Source organism: Nasonia vitripennis (assembly GCF_009193385.2).
Source record: "Nasonia vitripennis strain AsymCx chromosome 3 unlocalized genomic scaffold, Nvit_psr_1.1 chr3_random0004, whole genome shotgun sequence".
NCBI lineage: Eukaryota > Metazoa > Arthropoda > Insecta > Hymenoptera > Pteromalidae > Nasonia > Nasonia vitripennis.
Window position 1 is genome coordinate 814396 of NW_022279623.1, and position 24394 is coordinate 838789.

Here is a 24394-nt window from a genome sequence, read left to right on the forward strand (position 1 = left end):
GGATGAATTGCAGCTATTACGACAGCTGGAGCCGGTCATATTTTGCAATTTTCCCGTCGGACACAAGATTGCGCGTCCGACTATTTATAATAGCGCCGATGAACGACTCTCCCGTGTACGCACGCGGCCGCTTTTATTTACATGCGTATACGCGCCGGGACGGGCGCGCGAGCCCCATTTCGCTCTTTACGCGGCCACTACTGGACGTTTCGACGAACTGTTACGCACCTGTCACCACGGACTGTTTACCCGACGCCGCTATCTGCGCTCTCTGTGCTAGACATTTTCGATGATTTATTTATTCAATTTTTTTTTCTAATGCGGATGAATTCGTTAATTGTCTGACCTGTGCGACATTTTTTGAAAATGTTTTGATGAAAAAGATTTTTAATTTGGAATTTCAGCTAGGCACGCGAAAATTATAATGATAAACTTGGAAAAGAGGATGAAGAGCGTAATTTAATATTTTATACTGATACTGTCCGTCGATGTATAATATTTTAGCATACTATGGATGCACACAAAACGTATCGGGTCATTTAATTACTGTAGGGAACGTAACGTAAAGGAACGTACCATTATGCCAAATCATCATAAAGAACGCGTAATTACATCTGGAATTACAAAAACTGTATGTCGTTATACATCCCATATTATGCTGTAAGATTTAACTCGTGAACAAACGCGCGATTCAAATCATCTGTATTCTATAGCGATCCAACGTTTTACAGAGAATTCATTTGAGCAAAGTACGTAAAACCAGGCCGATTCACACGGACGCGCATCAACGCAGCTCCTTAACGCACGCGTGTGTACTGAAAGCTCTTCATTCGCCGTTTCACAATCGGCCTCATCAAGCCTCGCGGTATATACACGTAACTAAACCAGCCGTGGACGCATGCACGCGCGACTCTGGGAATTTCTGCCGCGGCTCTCGTATATATCGACGCATTCATCGTAAACGCGTCAATTAGCCCTTCGCACAATGATATGTCATTAGCATGGCTTGTGCGATAAACGCGCCGTTAAATTAATTACACACGCGCGAAAAAGCTACGGTGCGATGCTTGACTGTAGGTATACACACGTATAGTTCCGAGACCTGTAATATATCGATGCAGGTTATGTACACACATATAACGGAAGCCCGAGCCACTTGCCCTCCTGTGTGTATGCAGTGTCTTCGCAAATTGCGCTAAGTGACGCTCAATCATCGACGGCCGGCGCGTCCGCTCGTTATATACACTTTTGCTAAATGATTGATGCTCGCGTTCCTGTTTTATCTTTCTCAAAGAGTTGCACGTGCCCGTGCGAGTCTCGCGCACTGATGGAGTCAGCTGCGAGAAAACAAACGTGTGGGCGGCGTGAAACTGAATTTCATAAGCCCGTCGGTACAGAGCGGATATTGAAAAACGTCGTATTTTCGCTTCGCGAGCGGTTGCTGTTATCTGGTTCATTCAGATTTCGCCACGCGTGTACCATATGAATAACATTTATATGCATGTATATCCCCGCAGTTTTTGCATAACCGTGCATTCAACTCCAACACTTCATTCACGCGCTTACTCTGCATTCATTCGTGTGAATTTTAGAGGAATTTTGTGCTTTTTTGCGCGTTATAAATACAGACACGTCGAGACGAGAAGAGTAAAAAGCGCAGGCAGAACAGCCCTAATTCCGCCGGCGAATCGAAAAAGTTCCTCTCACGCAGCGGCGCTCATTGGCTCGGGCGCACAATTAAATCTCCGAAAAACAAAGGGAAGTAGAGCAAACAAAGAGGTGAGCACGCGGTCGGTCCGACGCAAAAGAATGAACATCAAAGACGCGTTCCTTTTCTCGCTTTGGCCCCGGGCGCCGTCGCTACTCTCTTCATTTGGCTCGCGTCGCGTACATAACGAGAGGCCGTCGCTCCTGTGCTCGTGCGCGCAAATTGTAGGAATAATACAAATGCGACTTTATCGCATTAATGACGACGTCGTGCCGCAATGCTGCGTTCGAGAATTCCGAGAAATCGCCGGTATACACTGTTACGCGTGCGTATGTATATTTTGTGTAATAGGATACCCATGCGCGTTTTTTTACAGTAAATTTAAAATAAATTGGGTCGTTGACGGCGAAATATAGATAAAAACGTAGGTTTGTACGTTCTCTTTCTCAGAAATCGTAATGCTTTCATAGAGCCAAACACTCTTATGACTTTAGCTCAGAACAAAAGCGAGATTATTTTTCCCTGCAATTTTTTTGTTAACGTGAATTTCAATCTTGAATATCTTGAGTTCTTCTATATGCCAAAGTGCATTCTAACCTGCGATTGTTTGCCTTTAACTATCTATTATATTCAGTTGTTCATATAAATAACCGAACAGCTTGACTCACGATGTTGCTATATGTACAGTAAAAGCCCCGAATAAAAGTACGTGGTATTAATATTAATAACGCATAAATTTAATCAAACCCATTCGAGAGCTGCCGAGCCAGCAGAAATAATTCATCGAGATATGCGTGCCCGTCACCTGCTAACTAGATTATCCACCCCCGCATGATTAACATTACATTGACGAATACGCGCGCGTTTCCTCTCTTGTCCCGAAATTATCGCGAACTACACACGACCTGCGCACTTTATTTCGAACGCGTCGCGTCTCGTATTTCATTAAAAGCGACGCTGAAAAATCCTGAGGTGAAGGTATTTACACACAGAGAGAGTCTTTTCGCGGTAGCGGCGGTTAATTAGCCCGCAAAATAAACTAAGTACGGCTAATAACCTTCGTATGAAGTTTAATTGCGGAATGGAGGAAGTAGGCGAGACGGCGCGGATCGTTTTCGCGCGAGAGCTTGCTCTTTTATATTTCGCGGAAGCGTTGCTCTCAGGCTGACGGGAGAGAGAGAGAGAGAGAGAGAGAGAGAGAGAGAGAGAGAGAGAGAGAAAGAGAAAGACTCGGGTCACGGCGAAGCACGTTCCTCGGCTTTTTTCCCTTTCGGACGCGTCGCGCTAGCTTTAATTTTTGATAATTGAATCGCGGAATCGCAGAATTTTTTCAGCTTAACGTTTTTCAAGCTGATTGTTTCAAAGTTTACTAGAATTAATGCGCTCGAGAGAGAAAGTAAATAGCATGATTCGCGCAACTGTCGCGTTTAACGTCGAATAAAATACGTTATAAATCGGGACATAAAATAAACGAGTGACGATTGAACTAATTATGCAAAAGTTTAGCTTAATTATGCCCCTCTGTCATTCGGCTGCATAAGTACGTTAAATTTTTGCAGAATTACGTGCTACCCGGTACAAAGCTACGGCGCGACGCGCACTTGAATTTTAAAGTTTAGCCTTTCTTTTATAAAAAAAAATAATTATTGTCCTCTCTCTCTCTCTCTTTCACTCTTTTCTCAGCGGAATTTCATGCAGCTGCATTTGTTTCATAAATATGCAATTATAACGAAAATTCTGGTTTTAAAATTAAAAAGCTCAGCTTGAATTATTCAACCGAAATTATTAACTTGCCAGTCCTGAATACAGCACTTCGTCATAACAAACGAGTCGCGCGAGGGTTGAAAATAATCCCGCCGTGGTACGCCCGTCACGTAATTTTATTTCACGCGTCTGGGTAATTGTTCGCTGAGACATAATGCGTCGATGATTGGAAAGCGCCGGGAATTGTGTGAAATCAACGGTTTTCTGATTGTACGTACCTATAATGATGACGCCTGATATTTCGGTCGAATGATCGTTTTCTCGACAAAAAGTCGATACTTTAACGCCGCGGCGCGTATGATTTTATTAACAAATAACACGGGACAATATTGCGCGTATTTTCGAGTTCGGATACGTATCAGGTGCGACGCGGCGGACCTTCTATTTTTACATAAAGCTCCTGGCTCTCGTCGCTGCATTCCTGCGCGAAATATACAATAACGCGCCCGGATTAATCCGGATTACTATAATGAAATAATAACGCCGTATACACGTTCACAGTGCACAGACGATATCGCGCATCTCAATTGCGCAGTAAAAATTATTGACAGGACACCGACGCGAGTGTCTGCGTAACCCCTCTAGAGTACGCGATAATCCGAATGCACATACGTACAAATATTTTTTACATCTCTGCGAAGGTTGGCTGCTGTGCAAAATTAGCCGGCTCTTTTGGCAATAATGTATGGAGCATTGTTAACTTAATTACCTGTGAATTAATTAACGACGGCAGCGCATAGTTGGCCCTTTCCTAATGAGCAAGCCAACGCTGGAGGCAGCTTTGCTCTACTCGACATTATTCAGCTGGGCTGACGTTTGATGCGCGACTATACAGCTATATACACGCGTAGGCAACGAAACTCGACTCCTGTATATCCATACTGTTGCTCCCGCGGCCACGGAGGAATAATAATTCGTTCGATTGTTTACCGTCTCCGCTACCTTATCTTCGAAATTTCGTACTGTGGTATATTACGCATATCGAAACCGCGAAACTCGGCGGAATGCGCGCATGCATCCTCTTATCGCACACCGGGCGCAAAGGCGAATTTGCCGAAAAGCTCTCGCGGCTAATTAAAAGCGGCGGTGGTGGCCGCGTCTTATCGGATGCGCGACATCGGGTGTGATACAAAGCCCCGGAAATATTACGCGAGAGAAGCTGCGCGCGGCACCTGCGGTCTCGTCCGAGGCAACTCGCGTGACCTTCTTCTTCTTCCTCTCTCCCTGTGTACATATAATGGCCCGCCGTATGAGTAAAAGCGTAAGCTCGTGGTAATTGCGACCGCGAGAGAGGATATACGGGTATGGCTATGTGCAGTGTGCTTCGCTGCGTAGTTTTCCTCTTTACATTCCCGGAGGCGCCTGATGATGCATGCGTCGATTTTTTTTCCAGCTTGCCTTTTCGAAAAAAGGCGCGCAATGAAACACTGAAAACTTTAATATAAGTTGGATTATATATTTGAATGAAGAGGGGTGCTGTGATTTAATAGTAGTATATACATTTATTTTCATCTGCGCTTTTAATTAATGTGCAGCGCAGTTTTTAAAAAGTCAGGAATAATATAATCGTCCAGGATTTAAAATTGAAACGATCAGAACAGAATTTTTCAAAGTACTTTTTCTCCAGCGTTATAATATTCGCAGAAAACCATACGATATTACGACGGATAAATTTTCGCGGAACGACTTTATTTTGATAAAATCGCATTGCCGTATTAACATGCACATTATTCTCCAATTTCCAAAATGTCATGTTTCGAATACGAATTGTATATAACGTCGCTCTGAATATTCATCGTAAAAATAAACTTTATAACACACGATCCATTATGTATGTAACATGCGTATTAACGAGCGGCTTTGCCAAAATTTTGTTTCAGAACTCGGAGATGTCATTGTTCGAGACGAACATTCGTTTCATGGGTAGTCTACTGGCCAGCTACGCTCTCACCGGCGACGTGATGTTCCGCGATAAAGCGGCTCTGCTCGGCGAGCGCTTGCTGCCGGCCTTCCAAACGGAAACCGGAATTCCTCACTCCCTCATCAATCTTCACACCGGAGTGAGTACATATACAGTGCATATACATATGTGTATAGTCGAACTTACATCCGAGTTTCTCTTGCGCGGTTTTCGCCGCTAAAGACAAACTCGACACAACCGCCGTCTCCTAGCGCACTTATACTACTGTATGCGTGCAGTTGACTTTGTCCCCGAACTTAGCCGACGACAGCTCGTATGTATACCTCATACGCGCGAGCAGAATCGCGAATTTTTAATGTGATCACTCGCTCGTTGCAGGTCTTGTTATATAGGATTGCAAGAGTCGGAGAAAGGCGCGAATGTAAATTGTTTGTCAAAGCCATTAATTTCTCATTTCACAAGTGCTCTCTCTCTCTCTCTCTCTCTCTCTCTCTCTCTCTCTCTCTCTCTCTCTCTCTCTCTCTCTCTCTCTCTCTCTCTCTCTCTCTCTCTCTCTCTCTCTATGTCTCGCGCTCGCGCGATTTATTTCCCGATAACCGGCGCAGATGCTCGGGATGCCTTCTGGTCGAAATTCCGAAAATTTCTCGCCACCTCGGTCGATGAAATTCCCATCTTCCATCTTCCTACGACCTTCTCTCGCTCTCAGCCGTGTCCGCGCTAGCTGCTGCTGCTGCGCTGCAGTAATCATTTTCTTCGCGACAATAAACTTGCCAAGAGAGAGAGAGAGAGAGAGAGAGAGAGAGAGAGAGAGAGAGAGAGAGTATCTTTTACCGTTAGTCCTCGTAAACCATTGCGCACCGCCGGCGGCTTTTAAACTATTTGAAATTATTTGAAGTTTTAAAATATCGTGCCACTTTTTGCCGCGCGCCTCCCTCACCGAAATGCTCTGCTCCGAAAGTTCCGCCGCGCGACGTGAAATGCGCGCCGCGGTTATTTCCGCGCTCTATAAAATACACCTGAAAGTGTATCGGGTCTTTGGATTTATGTTCAACGAATTCGACGGTGTACCTAAATTTTAAATTATTTTATAGAGACACGCCCATATAGAAATCAGTCAAAGTGCACGAACACGATGCAACATCGACGCGGACTCTGAGTTTAATCAAGCAAGATTACTTCCCGCGTGATCCATTTCTCGCGTAAAAATAAAAAAAGTACGCACGGCACACTAAATTTAATAATATTTTATTTACGATTCTCTTCCGTGCGCGTATGCAACTCGCATCCTCCCACGGGATCCGTATGAATGTAGTTCGTCACGCAAAATCGAAAGCGAGAGAGAGAGAGAGAGAGAGCCGCAACGTAAAAGTCGAAAAGAAAGCATATATATACGTAAAGTAGTGGTGTATAGATAGACCCTCGAGACTTTTCCCCGATAGCCGTATATAGCAGCAGCGTCGGTTGATTAAACCGAGAAGTGGGCCAGAAGCGCCCAGTCATTGTATGCAATCGCCGGCCGCCGATCGTTATTCACCCCCCCCCCCTTTCGCCTGAAAGAGAGACTTTAAAGCCGTTATCAGGTTTTTCAATTCGAGCTTTTTCGCAAGCGCCGCCGGCTATCGAACCCCCCTCTGCCGACGCGATAACTATTTCGTCTGTGTACTCGGGGGTGGTAATATTGACGCGAGAGAGATCGACCGGACTGTCCGACCGTCTACGTGTCTCTAGTGCTACACATTTTAACCGACAATTACAATGTCTTTCTTGCAATAAGACGACAGAGTTGAAATCGCAGCAGAATTATAACTAGCTGCAGCCCTGATAAAATTGATATTCAAAAATCCAAATTTCCGCAGCCCGCGACGGAGCTTTAATTACAGCCCGACGAGCTACTCCGCGTGTACCATCTGCTCGAAATTCTCTTATTCGCGCGCGATATGCGTAGCTCTCCCTCTCGCTCGCTCTCGTCTCTACTATACTTGGCGCCGGCTTGGCGTGAAATTATCGTCGAGGATTCGCATTAGCGATCTTTTCGCCGCTTAATTGCCGGACGTTAGCCTCCCCCTCCGCTGTCCCCGTCGACTTCCGCTGATGGAAACGGCTAGTAATTTACCGGGCTTTTTTTCGCTTCCATTATGTTAATTCCCGGCTGCTACTGCTGCTTCTTCTTCATCGTTTTTTTTTTCGTCGGACGAGCGCGAGTGACAAGTTTTTTCTTCCGACGCCGCGCGCGCTCGAGACACAAAAGAATGCGCAGTGTCATTTGGAACAATCGCCGCGGAATTAAAAGCGCTTAGCGGAAGCAGCGAAGAGTAGCCGCTACCTGGGGAGGGAAAAACAACCGATGGCGCTTTTAATTTTAAACGTGATTTTCGCTAGATTAAAGGCATTCCCGCGCATGTGTGTATAATTAAAAATTTAATATCCCGCTATGTAACATAATGCGAAATAGACAGTATTGGATCGCGTGATAAGAAGCGCGGCTATATGTGCTCGAGGAGGCTAATCCGCAATAAAGAGGAATTATTCCCTTCAAAAAGCCTCCCCCTTAATTAAATCCGCTGCTGCGGGCGCGGATCTTTATTAAGCATGGAAATCCAATTGTCGTGCGGTCGCCAGTCGTATATAAGCCGCGTACGCGGAGATGAGTCCGGGGGGGGGGGGGAATCCTCGAAAGATTGAAACTGTGATCGCGCGTTAGACGGATCAGAAAAAGTTCGTATCTGCTCTGATGGAGGTTGCAACTCGCAAATGGGATTCGAGTGCAGTTGCTGTAATGGCAATCATATATTCGCATTGTTTTCTTTAGCTGTACGTAGCTAGAAAAGTGAAAGGATCCACGAGAAGACAAGAGAACCGGTAAAGTCAAAGTCTCGCTTTGATGCCGATCCCTCCCTTCTTTTCATTTTTTCAAAATTATCCATAACGCTGACTAACGATCTATTTCACACTTCACAGGCGAGTAAAAACTACGGCTGGGCAAGCAGCGGCTGCAGTATCCTGGCGGAAATCGGAACGATGCACCTGGAATTCACGTACTTGAGTGACATCACGGGCAACCCCATCTACAGAGCGAAGGTCGAGCACGTGCGGAAGACTCTGAAGAACCTCGAGAAGCCGAAAGGATTATATCCGAATTACATCCATCCGAAGACCGGAAAATGGGGAAGACGTGAGTATAATACCGTACAAAATGAGTGTTGGCCTTCGTTAAACGATCCTCGAGCGAGCAGAAGCTTTGGTTTTATCGAATGAAAAATTAAATTCGCGTCGCCCACCAAAAAGCGTTATTAATCACGCACCGCGTAAGTGCAAATAAAAGTAATGTCGCGCAGAATTCATGAGTTATGCCCGGCTCTCGCCTTTCAACTTCCTTTTTTAACCCCCTCGGGGACGAGCATCAGGAGAGAGAGAGAGAGAGAGAGAGAGAGAGAGAGAGAGAGAGAGAGAGAGAGAGAGAGAGAGAGAGAGACGTAAACGAAAAACGAACACAGGAATAGGAAGGAACGGCCTTTCCCGCGTGCATATCTTTTCAATCCTCGATCTCCGCATCTTCAGAGTCGCACAACTTCTCTGGGTGGCCTTCGTAAATCCTCTTGAATCCTGCTGAAAAAAGGGAGAGAAAGAGAAGGAGAGTTGGATGGCGCGCATTTGAGCCGAAGAGGTAACGGATGACGTCGGATTATAGTAATAAGGCTCACTCGGTCTTTCTCTCTTTCACCTTATACCATACCTCTTCCTCTCTCTCTCTCTCTCTCTCTCTCTCTCTGTTTAATTTTTGCGAACCCTTATCTCGCATGAAAAGCCCTTGGCCCTTATCATCCGGCCGTACAACTATGGCTCCTCTCGCATTTCGCTGCAAAGAAGAAAAAGAGAAGCTCAGCCGACGGCGTAACGCGAGGAGCGTCCGAAAACTCATTATTACCGAAATTTCGCTCGACAATAAATCTCCGGCAAATATAATACAGATTTTAATTCGCCCCGAGAGCCGTCGTCAATTTCGAGCTCGCGCGATGACGCGTAAAAAATGCTCCGCCCAAGGTGTATTTGGGCGCGAACCGCCGTGGGCGGCAGAATTACGAGAGGCCAAATTACAGCAGGGATGGTAGGAGAGAGAGAGAGAGAGAGAGAGAGAGAGAGAGAGAGAGAGAGAGAGAGAGAGAGAGAGCGAGTGAGAAAGAAAATAAAACTACGGCCGCGGATCCTACCGGAGCTTTCACGTGATGCGGATTTTCACCTCGTCGCGAATTTACGGTTCTAATGTTAGAGCCTCGGCTCTCTCGAGCTATATAGCTCGATCTCATTCATTATGCCGTAAGATCAACTCTTCAGCCGTTTACTTCTCTTTCTCCCTTTCGCTCTTTTTCTTTCTTGTCTGGCAGAGCTCTACCGAGTTTTCGCGTGCCGACAAAAAAACCGCTGCCATTTCATTGGCACGTAGCTTCCTCCAACTAAATTTATAAGTTCAATAAATAAAATATTTTTTAATATATCTATATATCTGCTTCCTAATGTATGAGGCGATTTTTGATACACAATTTAATAAAAGTTTTTGATAGTTTGTAAAAAATGGATGTATGGGGAGAATAGATATATGTATATTTCAAATAAAATAAGGTACGTTGTTATTTTGAGTACAAAATTCTGCGAGGCACAACTGGGATACCGTCGTTCGTCGAACTAATCTTAAAAAGAAATTATATGCGCGCATGCACATTTATCAAATCACACACACTCACATACATGCTTTGACTTGCGCAGCGCGCTATCGTCGTCAACAAATTAAATGTGGCTTTGCTCTAAAAGACAAGCTTGTCTCCGCTACTATTTGAATGGCCGGCTCGATATCTATAACTTCGATTCAAATTCGTTCGCTTACAATGCGTCGATCACTGATGCTCTGCGCTCGGAGTAGTGGCGTTGGCGCGTTGGATGGCTTTAGGATCTGTATTGCGGGTACGTCGAAATCGGAGCCACGTCTCGACGGCCACGTTGACGATGTCCTTTCCAGGGCTACGACTCCCTGATCGCCTCCTCAGAGCAGCGAACTTTTGATTTGATACAAAAACTAATCGGAACCAATTAGAATTAAATCTACTTTTAAATTCTTATCACGGTATTCACTCGGCTTACCCCTTCTCGGGTTTCTGCAATTTCTCTCGAGTCGACTGTATTATAAATTTGCAGAGTCCAACCGATCGCTTGGACCTCTCGCAGCGTTCTGCTTTGCCCGGCGATCCGGCGCTTCGTATTCTCTCCCGCACACACACACACATACAAATCGACGCTTACCAAATCTACCCTATAAAATGTCGCCCGTGTCGCAGCGCGAAATTTAAAACTTCCCCCGACCCATAAGTGACCGTTACAAGTTCATTGTCCAAAAGTTTTCAGACCCCTCTGTTTTCTTATTATAGAATACGAACACTGTCGTCAATTTTTTTTCACAGAAATTTTCGCATGTTTACATGTGTTCCTAACCAACCTAACCATCAAAACAGCAGGTTATTCATTAGATAGGTCGCTCGCGCAATTTTCAGGAAACGATTTTTACATTTTAGCTCTTTAGTTGAAAACCGCTTGATGGAATCGTTTAAAATTTTAACAGCAGATAGCTTTTTTATAGTGAATCGCCAAATAAAATTTGGAAGCATTTGACATTGTTTTAGAGATATAAGAAATAAAAAAATTTTCAAAAAAAAATTGAAACCTTGATATCTTACGAACCATAGAGGTTTGAAAGCTGTGCAATAAACTTAGCCAAAACACATAAAATATCTACTTTTTCCCGAAATATCAAGTGCAATAAGGCCTTTTTGCGTCCGTAATCAAGGCACAAAAAAATCATTTTTTTCAGTTTTCGATTTATTACTGAAAAAATAAGTAGTCAAATTACTTGAATTTTTAATGGGGTATAGTTTGACACGTGACCCATTGACATAATTTTTTCGCAAGGTTTGCGTGGAGTTGACGTTTAGTTTCAGAGATATGAAATTAAAAAAAAAATCGCCTTTTTCATTTTATCTGCCGAACAAAACGGTCAATCCCGAGCACCAAACGAGGAAAAGTAGGTAATTTTATTCTCTTTCAAATGCATTATAGCTAAATTGTTTGTAACAATGGGATGATTGAAAAAAACGCAAAATAGTGTTTTTTAAAAATCAAAAAATATAATTAAGGAATTAAAAAATAACTGTTTTTCCCGAGTTCAGAATCCAAAAATATATATGCATGTCAAATTTTATTGATATTGACAAAGTAGTTCCAGAAATATTACGGTATACACACACACACACACTCACGCGCACATACATACGGACATTTTCCAAAAACACTTGATTTGAACTTCTAACACACTAAAAAGTATTTTCTAGAAGTTTTGAAGAAACTCAAAATTTTACTATTACAAAGCTTCCTCTAGGAGGAAGCAATTCCTCTTCTCGTTAATTGACGTTGATGCGATCGAATTCCAGATTTCGCATTTTGAACAAATGCCTTTGTGAAATCTCTTCGAGACAAAGCACGATCCGCGATCGGATAATTTTGGACTTCGGAGAAACTCAATATCGGAACGGTGATTGACGATTTCGGCCTTATGACTAAAGATTATTATCTAGAATATTCATACCATTGGAAATGAATTAGGCACGCGAGCAGAATTTCAAAGTGCCGTTAATTTAATTAGAGAAGTTTGCTGTATGCAAGTTATGAATTTATAAACTTTATCACTGTAATCGAAGCATCGAATTTTCATTGGATCAAATTTTCCATTTTCTAATAAGTTGACTGAATAACTTATTCCGTCTCGGATTTTAATTTTCTGTATACGCAACGCAATATCGGGATTTTATCATCGGTCTCTACGAAGAGTAGTAGATTTCAGAACTCGCGTCGAAGACTAGTACATTCGCTGCGAAGAGTAGAACATTTCACAGCTCAAATGAATGCTCTTTGTAGTATGAGAAAAACGTATGATAATTTAATAATTTATGTACTAGCCGTCTCTTTGCATGTGAATGTTACTATGTACCACTTTGCCGTTCATAAATATATCATCAACTGTTGAAGCGCAAAGCCCCGAAACTGCAAGTGTTTTCGTGAAAAGTGCTAGTCTTCACAGCAAACGAGTGAAAAGTGCTAGTCTTCGCGGCGAAAAATGAAAAGTACTACTCTTTCAGAGGGATTTGAAACGTGCTAGTCTTCGTAGGGACCGACAATATATGAGCTTTCATTAAATAAAAAGAGTCCTTAAAGACTTTTTCAGTCAATATACTCACGACACGTTACCGAAAATTCAAATTATCTTGAAATCATTCGGGAGAAAAGAGAGCCATTCTTTAGTTAAGCTCTTGAGAATCCACCTTGGCTCGTTTCCAATCTGTCACGGATTTTTCCCAGTCGTATGTACATCGAAACTGGAAGTTAATTTGAATTTGGTTTTCTGATCAGATCAATTTATAACGTCTACTTGCCGAGTTTAACAATACTATCAATGATTCTATAGGTCATGATATTTTTCTATTTAATAAAAATTACATACTATAGTGCACAATCAAAACGAAATTTTAGATCGCGGGCAACTTTATGAAAAAGACTGAAATTAATAAAAAAGACAAACATTATTTTACGAACCATAAAATTCCTACACGATCTAAATTCAGATGTGTGCAGTTATATTGTATAGCTGCAAAATTTTAATGTGTTGTTAGAACATGCCTCCAAGTTATCACGACTGCAAGAAAACTTCCACGTGTCCGACTGCATGATGCAAAGCGCGAAAGAATACTGAAGGAAATTTAACGAATTTCCAAAAAAAAACAAATGATCATCCATGATCCTTTCACAGACAAATCTAAAAAGTGCGACATTAATCGAAACTGTCGCATCAATGCGTCGCGCGGAGACAAAAGATAAAAAAAATAGAGCCGAGAGTCATTGCAGCTCACAGCTATTAACCTTTAATTCTCATCCGTGGCTGATCAAAGCGATCCGCGCGCGTATTCGGTCGAGAGGGAGTTGGCGCGGGGGGGACAGCGCCCGCGGGAATCGAACGCGCGATTACACCAACGCGACACACTCGGGCTTCTCGCTGCAGCCGCAATTTTCGCAATTCCTGCGTACGGCCCGGGATACCGCGCAAATAATGGCACTTACCCGAAACTCCAGTGGAACGGCTCGTATATATACTGGGTGACGCGAAAGTATCGCGAGCTTGGCTAGTCTGCGAATCTTGAGAAGTTCGAAGAGCGAATTATCGCAGGTTTTTGTTGTTACCTTCGTTACCTTCGTAACAAGATCCATCGCCACTGTATCGCTTGATTTTGGAGCTCGCGAAAGAGGCGTAATGTACGTTCGATTAGAATATAAATTATCCGAGCTTTTTGCAGCTTGCGTTAAACCCAACCATACTCGCTAATTCCGTGTCACCCCGTATTACGCGGCAGCCTGTATCATTATGACAGCGTCGGTGAGAGATGAAACGAGGCCGACCGTAAATCAGAGTCCTGAAAGCTCGGAATCGCAGTAAAATACGGTATCGACGTGTTGGAGGCGTTTTGATGTCGAGAAAATGTTTAACCTAAACTGATTTACGCGCTTCGAGGCCTGGCAACGTATTCTCGAGAATGCAAAGATTATTTCGCGCGAGCCGCAATTTTTCATGTAAAACGTGCCTGATGTGTTAATGTGTATAGTAAACGCTGAATAAACTTGTAATTCTCTGGAATACAGGCGTAAATTGAGCAAGTTTGAAAAAAGCTCTACCGAAACTCGCTGCCGCGCGCGCCGGCCTTATTCCCCCAACTGCTGCAGCTTCAGCAAGCAGCATAAAATAGGGTAAACACACGATCCGCGCGGGGTTGGTCCGTAGCGGGGAGAAGATAAGAAAATAGAAAGAAAATATAGTTTGATAAAGAAAAAACAAAGGAGTAGGCGATAGCTGCAAGTGGGAAAGCCAGTCCTTATTTATCCGGCAGCTGAATAAATTAGCAGTAAAAATTTGCGGGAGTCTTGTTATTTATCGTTGGGTCTCTTCGCGTGCGCATCGGGAGTAACTATATATGTAATATATATGTAGGTGTCGCCTGCTACCGAGAGACTTTACTCCTTTTTCATTCGGCCTGCAGATTCTCCTTCTTCCCTGGCTTCTTAACTACTTCATCTTCCGTTTAATGCGATTAACTTTGAATTGCCGCGCGGGTTCGAAAGTTTTCCGCTGCGTTGCCGGGTATAGGTATAAACAGACTGCTATATATATATAAATTCGAAAGCCCTCGAAAAATACGGCTTTGCGCTGAGCTATGTCATCGCGTGATTGACTCTTCTCGGTGTATTAGGATCTTTCTTTGATTCCGAATCAAGCATCGAGACTCTCTTCAGCTTCTCGGCTCGACGAAGACGAAAACTGGATCATTCGAGCACAAAAAGTTCCGCGAACCGCTATATACGCAGTATAGACACAGCAAACGACACAAGAGACTAATGGAAGCTAATGGAAAAATGCGCTCAGAGAGACAGAGAGGGGGAGGGGGTGGAGACGAGCACACACCCGCAGCCACTCACGTAAACTAAGAAACAAACTTTTCTCATCAACAGATCACATGTCTCTGGGCGGTCTCGGCGACAGCTTCTACGAGTACCTGCTGAAGGCGTGGATCCAGTCCGGCAAGGAGGACAGCGAAGCCCGCGAGATGTACGACGAGGCGATGGACGCGGTCGTCAAGCACATGATCATGCGATCCGCCGGTGGGCTGCTTTACGCCTCGGACCTGCAGTACGAGAGACTCGAGCACAAGATGGGTCACCTCGCCTGTTTCGCCGGTAAGTAACGATACCGACCCCCTCCGCATATATACATTATGCGCAGTTATGCCTATAAAGCGCGCCCCCGAGGACTCGTATAGCGCGTTATCCTCTCCTCCCCCGCCGGCCCGTATTATTCTAGCCGGCTTGACTTTTTTCTTTCGCTTTTTCTGCTTCTGCTTCTTCTTCTTCGTTATTGAAAAGAACGAGTTCTAGCTGGTGCCGGCTTTCGCGCGAAAACAATATACGACGCGCTTTTGTGTCGCGGCCGGTGGTCTTTTTCATCTGGCGATTGAATCATTTGCAAACAATGCCGCCGCAGTATGGGGCGCATGCGGTTTTTCGTAATCTTATATTATGCCTTTGAAAGAGGGGCTAGACGACGTGACGGTTCTTGTACGCGAAATTATAGCGGCTTGAAAAAGAGGCGCCTGCAATTAATGCCGCGCGGATTATTCTCCTCAGGTGGCATGTTCGCGCTCGGGGCCAAAACGCAGGAGAACGAAGTGAGTAATCAACACATGGACATAGCGGCCGGTCTAACGAACACCTGTCACGAGTCCTACGACCGCAGCGCCACGAAGCTCGGCCCCGAAGCCTTCCACTTCATCGAGGGCAACGAGGCCAAAAGCCTCAAGAACGGCGAGAAATACTACATCTTGCGACCCGAGGTGAGCCCTTCATTAAAAATCATCTCGTTAGTTATCACGACAATGCCTGTGGATCGGTTGCATAGTGTGTTTTTTTTTTTCAAAATTGCAATTCACTTATATAGAGCAACGTTTTCCTTTGAAAAAAAAAGAATGCTCGCGCGAAATGGAGATGTAAGCTCTCTCGCGAGAGCGACATGAAAAATCGAGGACAGGATAAACATAATCTTGATGGAAAATTCCGCAAGCTCCGGAGCTTGAGCTTTTGCATTTTTATATCCGGGATGCTTTTAGTGTATGGAGCGACAAGCGCTCACGTAAAATGTTTATTTGCGCAGACTTTCGAGTCGTACTTCGTGATGTGGCGGCTGACGAAAGATCCCAAGTACCGGGAGTGGGGCTGGGAGGCCGTGCAAGCTCTCGAGAGGCACTGTCGCGTTCCCGGAGGCTACACCGGCCTCCACAACGTCTACCAACTCGACTCGCCCAAGGATGACGTCCAGCAGAGTTACTTCTTCGCCGAGACGCTCAAGGTATGCTCGACCTTATATTGCCATACACCTACATAACACAAGGCGTCGCGACTGACGTTTCTTTCCCTCGTTTTAGTACCTCTACCTGCTGTTCAGCGACGACGATCTCATAAGCCTCGACGAATGGGTCTTCAACTCGGAGGCTCATGCTCTGCCGATCAGGGGCAAGAATCCGCTCTACCGCGCGGCACCTACCTTATAAAGCCCGGGACTTGCTGCTCCATAATACACGGCAACTAATAGGCGGCAGCGGCGGCGACGGCGACACTTCTCGGCAGCGTGAAGCGCGTTGTTGTTTTTACCACGGAGAAGAGAAAACGAAGATTCAACGCTCCACGTACACGATCCTTTGATCCTCCGCGCTTCCACCGAGCCGTCGACCGAAGTGTCAAATATAGTCAATCGTGAACGCGAGAGAAAGAATGTATGTGTATGAGAGAGAGAGAGAGAGAGAGAGAGAGAGAAAGCACACGACACGGTACGATTATACACGCAACGCAGCTGAATGAGAGTAAGTGATCGGTGCGATGACAGTTATTCGAAGCTTTATACACATACACACACGCAAAAAAAGCACGTTTGTACATAACGGTATGAGGGAGCGAGATGTAGTGTTTGAAGCGAATGCATGATACGTTCTTCTTTTACACTGCTACTACAATGTTAACGCGCGCGACCGAGAAAAAAACCGCGAAGCCTCTGCACGGCAGCTCGCGTCGTCGAAAAGGAGCTTTGTCATCCCCATCCGCGCGCCGACGACTACGACGACTGCGTTTCGGTTTTTTTCCTTCGCTTACACACGCCCCAATCTCTCGAGACACGCGCATCGACATGCGAGTATCTCACGTATCTGGTGTACACGCGCGCTCCAACTTTTCCTTTGTCGTGACGAGGCGTGTAATCGACATTCCGATTTTTACAAGAGGTCAGCGCATCGCTTCGGGCTTACGCGCGGGCTTTTTGAAACTCAATGCGAATGACGATTCTTACCCCTCGAAAGTCTTCCTTTTTTGATTTTTTCTTTTCTTTAGTCGCATACATTCCTCTGGGTACGAATTGTACTGCCACTGCACGTTTCAGCGTACACATTATATAACGAGCCTATAGCGAATCGAGAATGATGAGGAAGCGCGTGTGTGTGAGCTCTTCCAATCGCATTCACTCATAAACTAATTATAAATATATACATAGTTATAATCAACGATACTTTGGAGAAAACGATATTCTGTGCAAACATGCCTACAATGACTTCGTGTACATGGGTGAATAAAATTTAAAAAAGTAAGCTAGCTTGGATGCTTGAGACAGGCGTGTACGATGCGGATGCCAATCGCGTGTCAGTCTTATACTGTAGCTGTAATAATTAAGAGATTAACGTTAGCAAACTGCAATGAGAATAGACTTGTATATAAGACGGATGCTATATTGAAAGAAAGTCATATTCTGCGCATCGATCGAACATGTAAGAGATAGCGCTAGGAACAGAGGAAGAGAGCGAGGAAGAGAGAGCGTGAATCCTTTATATAGTGGTTGCAATGAAGATCTATTTAAATATATTGCGATGCATATATACTTAATGCGATTTGGTTCACTTAAATTCTTAAACAAGAAATTGCTCTACTTGAACAAACCAATATTCGAAAAATCACGACGATAACATATTAATAAATAATAGTCAATTATCTTTTAAAGCGGTTCTTGCTATATTAGTGATATTTTTGTACTTTAAAAAAGTTTTTATGAAACCTTTTTAATTTCTACCGATATTTACGCGTTTGTAACACTGTGGCAATCTATGAAATCACGACAAAAAGAATGCATGTGCGATAAGATATTATAAAATTTTTTATATTAAAATTTATGAAGCGTTGTATGTACATCTGAATTTTGAATGGCTTGTTTGCTTTTAAGAATTTAAGTAAACTGAAAAGTTATGAATAAATCGCATAGAGCCCAAAGTCGATCACCCGTTAATAAAGACGTTGGCCAGATACAAGCATATATGAAGCGTATACAAGGCGATATGGTAGCGTACCGCCAGTGTCAAATGTAACTTCCGATAACAATCAGTTAAATGTTGCTGCTGCTAATCGACGATTAACGGCCAGAAGGTTACTTAATGTGTATACACTCTACTTTTTTAAGATAGTATATCCAAATGTAAGAAGCTCTCGCGATCTTCGGGGAGGAAAGTTCAGTTGAAGGCAATAAAAAGAAAAGTCAAACTTGTGACTTTTTTCCCTGAATCGATCCGGTCGTCCTGCCGACTAAAAAGAAATTAAAGCGACTGTTGTCTATCGATGTATATCACACCTTCGAGACTCGCGACGTGCAAGGTATTTTTTCCGAATGTAGCATCGTTATGATTGTACGCGTGACTCTAATATTCTAAGATATTCCTTTTATATTTCGATTTTTAATGCTATTCGTAAACAAATAACGCAAAGTAAAATACGTAGTTATCATCCGAGGTGAAAAGATTTTGTATATCTGTGGCCAATCTATTTTTCTTATTTTATCAGTAATGAGTAATTTGCAATCGTTTGTAATATTTTTCAATTCAAGTGGTAAGCGATTAAGTGATAACTCAGACTATTTATTAACGCTTACGTTTGTCGAATGAAGTAGTAATGAATTCATAAAAGACTCATCGATTAAGCGCTTTGCTAAATAGTATGTTCGCTAATTGTAGAAACGAAACAAAATGCATATATATATATATATATATATATATATATATATATATATATATATATATATATATATATATATATATATATATATATATATATATATATATATATATATATATATATATATATATATATATATATATATACATATATATATATATATATATAGATCGATACAAAGTGCGATGACGACGGAATCGTTGTAATAAGAGAGAAATAACAAAACGATATATAACATTAGTCTGTGCGTAAATTTGTGAATAGATATATTTAATAATTTATTGTTAACTAGGGAATATTTGATTTCGATGATTTATTGAAAAGGGGTTCTGGGTACGGATGCATTTTTCTTTTCTTACGTCTTCTTCGGAAAAAACGATATATAAATAAAAAAAATACAAAAATTAAAGGCGGATTTGCAATCAGCGTTGAGATAAGTTATAATCGTTGACGTGAACGCGTGTGTGCTCCGTGCTGTAAAATAATGAACAAGGGGATAGTGTTCTTTTGCTATGGGAACTGTGTAAGACACACTTAACGATCATTGTACATTCACCTTTGAGTTTTAAACATAGTCAAGTTTATGGCAATGGCGTATATTAAACCGGATGCAGCGCCGTTGTCGCACTATATCTAAATCGACTGCTACTCGCGCGCGTTTGCGTTACGAGTTACACGTGAATAATAATGTAATAATATATATTTCACGTTCCCTGGTAGAAATGATCCTAAGAAGTGGCCATTTATTAGGTAGTAACTAGGTTAAACCCTAGGAACTGGCCAGTTACTAGCCTGTTCTTAGATTCATTTCTACCAGGGTTGAAGAGACTCGAATTATGATATTCGATGCTCGCGAGGAGCGTCAGAGCGATTGATTGTACATACCACGCTGTAGTGAATATCGGGTTACTTTAATAACTTTATGTGATTACTACTTTATCATCGGTGAATTAAATAAATAAATATTGATAATATATCAGTTTGGGTGTAGATTTTATCCCTCCACTACTTCTTTACCAATTGTTAATACTATAAATTTGATTCTGCATGTATTAAAATAAACATAAGTAGGTGAATTTTAGAACATTTATTCATTTATACAAGAAAAATATAAAAGAATTTTATTTAAATTATTTACATTTATAATATAAGTATTTTTATTTATCTGTACATTACACACATTATTTTATATACATTTAATATGTTTATTTAATGCGTTTTTATACGAATTCAAGTTTGTTCGAAAACATTTTATGTTTCAATATATTCTTATTTACATTCGAAAAAAAACGTTGCAAATCAATAATTTTGAATTACTTGGCGAATTCGGATTTATTCATCAAAGGTCACAATGCCGAAAAAATCTCCTGTAGTGAAACAATCGGTCAAGTGAAGCCCATGATTTTTGGTTGCCGGATAAGTTATTTCTAAACAAGAATTTATAGTTTCGATGTGAGAAAACTTGATGCGAGAGTTCTTAATACAATGTTAACTTTTAAAAACGGATTTGGTCCCTGGTATTGTCCAATGCCTGTAAGTAGTACACCTTTTGAAAAGTTAATAAAATGTGTTGAACTCTATCATGATTGTCATACTTCAACTTGACATTGCTTTCAACGCTAATCCCCTTGCCCTCTATTCAATATACGCCAGAAGCGTGTTGCAGATGCAAGGCAATGCTGTTACGGCTGAAGCAACTTTTACTAAACGGACAGAACACATTGGTAAAGAGCGAAACGTCTAGTTATTGGATTACAATTGAAAGTATCATGAACATCGTTAATACCTACAAGAAGGCAAGTCTTTGATTGCATTGCAAACACTAAATTGGTCTCGTTCACTGATTATAAGATAAGAGTATAAGAAACCTGATGATTTTTCAATTTCAGGATTCCGAAGAAAGAGAGCGCTTTTAGGATTTGAAGACATCTCTCAAGTTCCTTAAGATTTAAACTTGGTTGATCGAACAATGCTAAATCCTGAACATGTGAGTTGAAAACTGAATTTATTCAATTACGGGTACATCGATTACGATTGTTCTTTTGCATTAAAAAAAGTTTTTTGTTCGTTTATGTGCTCTTAAAGGCTTGGACACTATCTAGGCAAGTTACGTAATTTTTTTAATTTCTAATGTTAATTTTACACATATATTTTAGATCAATTGGCTTAATGAGCATAACAGGAAAATTAGAAAAGAGGTTTTGAAGGATATGGATGTTCGTCATTGGAATTTAAGAAAATTCTATTTACCTGAGCCATACTTGCTAGAACGAACGAGAAAACTTAAGTGAAAAGCAAACTATTTTTATTTTTTGTACAATATTTTTTATATATATTTCTATTCATTTTCATATTCATACATATCTTTGTATAGTATCCCTGGTAGAAATGACCCTAAGAACTGGCCATTTATTAGGTAGTAACTAGGTTAAATCCTAAGAACTGGCCAGTTACTAGCCCGTTCTTAGACTCATTTCTACCAGGGATAATTAACCTAAATTAACAGAGAGTTATAATATAACATGAAATCTATTGCAAATATGTATATTAAGAAATATTCAATAATATAAATGTTTATAACAATTCCCATTTGTTTTACAATTACATGATAAACAAGCAGGTTTATTATAGGGTCCTTAAACTCCCTTTTTTATTATCTTCTAACCTGTTTTATCGACTGTATATTGACGAACCAATGAAAACGAAAAAATATAATGTGCTAGATAGAGTTTACAATCAAGTTTGTTTGTTGCTTACTACATCGTGCGTACAGTCAAAAAAAGGTCGTTATTGATTACGTAAAAAATGACGATTGCAATGTATACAAGTAATAAAATCGTCAAACACGAATACAAGCAGCGTCGCATTCATCAACGGCATTATCAATACACTAATCTCCAACTCTTCCGAGGCGAAAAAATACTCCCACGTCTCGGTTTAGCCGGCTGGGTTTCAGCGAGCGAGAGAGAGAGAGAGAGAGAGAGAGAGAGAGAGAGAGAGAGAGAGAGAGAGGGAGAGAGAGAGAGTCTTCAGTTTAAAAATAAGTACATACCGACGCGAAAGTGCAGCACATCATCCTCCCCTGCGGATAGACTAGAAGGGACCGACTCGCGGGAACATCATCGCCGTAGCGCCCGTAGCATCGGTACAGCAGTTTAGTCGCGGAGTCCGCCGCGAGGGGACGGGGATATTATGTGCGCCGGCGACTTTCGTTTCCCCCCCTTTTAGGAAGCCGCGCGGCGCGAGTGAGAGAGAGAGAGAGAGCTGCACATGTGTCCGAGCCGCCGGTGTGAGCGTCGTCACACTTGTTTTGTTGTGGGGTGAAGTGCGCGATGCCCGATCCTTCGCGCGCGAGATAAACAAGCTATACGCTCTTACATGCAAGAGTAAACAAATCGGTATCGTCACAGTGCAAGCATATAACAATCAAGTGAGAGCGAGAGGAAGTGCAGTGATCGGTTGGAAGTTGTGCCGGCGAGTCACTTGACAAGTGGCGTCGCTGCATCCTCACGTGCTTCGCGTTGTTCCAGCATCGGCTCTTTAACTTTCGATCGTCTGAGGATGAAGGATTTTACGATGGGGGTCGTCCTGGCCAGCTGTCTTTTACTTCTGAACGGTGAGTTTGGTTAGCTAGTGCTTAATATACTTTGTACTGTTTGCTCGTGTTAGTTTTTGCGTCCGACGTTTTTCAAAGCCGGCGAGTGTAAAATCAAACGTTGGCTAAAATGAGGCGTCGTGTTTTTTTTTTTGTTCGTTCGATGATGAGCTGAATGCCAAGTCCGGAGAGTCGAGCTCGGAGTCGTTGCTTTAGAACAAAAATAAAATACTGCTATACGCCTGAGTCAAAGTTGTTGGATCAGGGAAATATCCCAATTTTTGCAGAAGTTAATCCGTGACTGAGCCCGAGTTAATACACGCCATAACAAGTTTTTGGGAATTCATGTCTCGAAGCCAATACCCTCCAAAACGGAAACATCGAGCCTTGTACACAAACATCGGAAAAAGTCCTCCACGGCCTTCTTTGGTTATAAGTAAGGAGACACAGTAACTATAAGAAAACGAAATCGCTAAAGCCTTGAACTACAAACGAGAGGCAATAAAAGCCGAGTAAAAAGAATAATCGTGGAGCGATTGGTGTCTGACCCCCTCGATTTCCCAGAGAACTCGGCCTTCTCGAAAACGACAAATGCCGAGGGTCGACTGCAAATTTCTCCCCAATTAGCATATTCTCACGCCGCCGTTTATAGTCCGAACCAACAATAAGAATACCTTCATAAGCTCTGTGAGCCGGCATCGAGCGGTCATTGAATTGCTGATATTAAGAAATGAAATAGCTTTGATTCGGAGAACAAAAAAAAAAAGAATTGTGTGAATCTTCTTCTAGGAATTGAGTGATTTTTTCCGCCTTTGCTTGCATAATAGGTTGTAAAATGTTTTATTCGTCTCTGTATTATGCTTGCAGTTTCTATATTTTTAAAATAAAAAAATCTAAAACTTCGTTGAATTTACAATCCAGACACTGCATGCAATATTTCATCTCGTTTCTCCTCGAGAGATTTATCGAATCAATTCAGCTAAACGACCACATCGCTTATGCACTCAAACCAAAGGAAAACAAAGCCGCAGATAATTGATTGCTCACGTGGTGAGCGAAGTGTGCGTACAAATGCGATTAGACAAATGCAGCTGCACGTCTCGCGGGAGCAGCCGTAAAAATTGATAATGCATCGCGCGACATAGATCAAAAAATAGCGACGGAGCGTGGAGCCTTGTTTTGGCGAGCTGCATGTGTGTGTGTATGTGTGTGTGTGTGAGATAGAGAGAGAGAGAGAGAGAGAGAGAGAGAGAGAGAGAGAGAGAGAGAGAGAGAGAGACGGAGTATAGAATATTACGGGTCTTTGAACTTATGCATGCGCCGAGTTGCTGATGCTTACGCGCTGAGAAATTAAAGAGCCCATGGCCCCGTTTTTTGCTTTCAGCGTTATTGGAATTTCCTTTTTTCCGCGGCGAGTAGGTAATTTCGATATTGCTCAGGTTACACTCGCGGCGGAGAGCGATTAGATTCATGTATTCATTTATTTTTTGGAATGTATGCGCGCCATTTCCAAGATAAACAGCTGCATACATCGCGCTGACTAATTTAATGGGGAAAATAATTAGAAGAGAGGAATTTGGAATGCGATGATGACTGAGAAGATAGCGATAAGAGTTTGACATAAAGCGCGTTATATTCACGTAGAAAAGTCTCGCTATAGTAATGATAATGTTTTTATTGCGAAAAATAGCTCCGTTAATATTCGTAAATGCTTTTAAAATTATTAATA

General features: G+C 42.3%; 2 protein-coding genes across 4 annotated transcripts in view; both read left to right on the plus strand.

Annotated features, from left to right (window-relative positions):
- The window catches only part of LOC100119928 (alpha mannosidase I), a 273587-nt gene extending 254671 nt beyond the window's left edge, over nt 1-18916 (plus strand). For all 3 annotated transcript variants that reach the window (XM_003424268.4, XM_003424266.3, XM_003424267.3), the window contains 6 exons: nt 5353-5532; nt 8352-8565; nt 14988-15212; nt 15660-15865; nt 16183-16377; nt 16454-18916. In XM_003424268.4, coding sequence (XP_003424316.1) covers nt 5353-5532; nt 8352-8565; nt 14988-15212; nt 15660-15865; nt 16183-16377; nt 16454-16579 — 1146 coding nt within the window. In that variant the 3' untranslated portion in view covers nt 16580-18916. The remainder of the gene's footprint in view (nt 1-5352; nt 5533-8351; nt 8566-14987; nt 15213-15659; nt 15866-16182; nt 16378-16453) is intronic.
- A 3311-nt stretch (nt 18917-22227) lies between these two features.
- Nucleotides 22228-24394, plus strand: part of LOC100680404 (xaa-Pro aminopeptidase ApepP) — a 43106-nt gene continuing 40939 nt past the window's right edge. Inside the window, exon 1 of the mRNA XM_003424265.5 lies at nt 22228-22686. Coding sequence (XP_003424313.2) covers nt 22632-22686 — 55 coding nt within the window. The 5' untranslated portion in view covers nt 22228-22631. The remainder of the gene's footprint in view (nt 22687-24394) is intronic.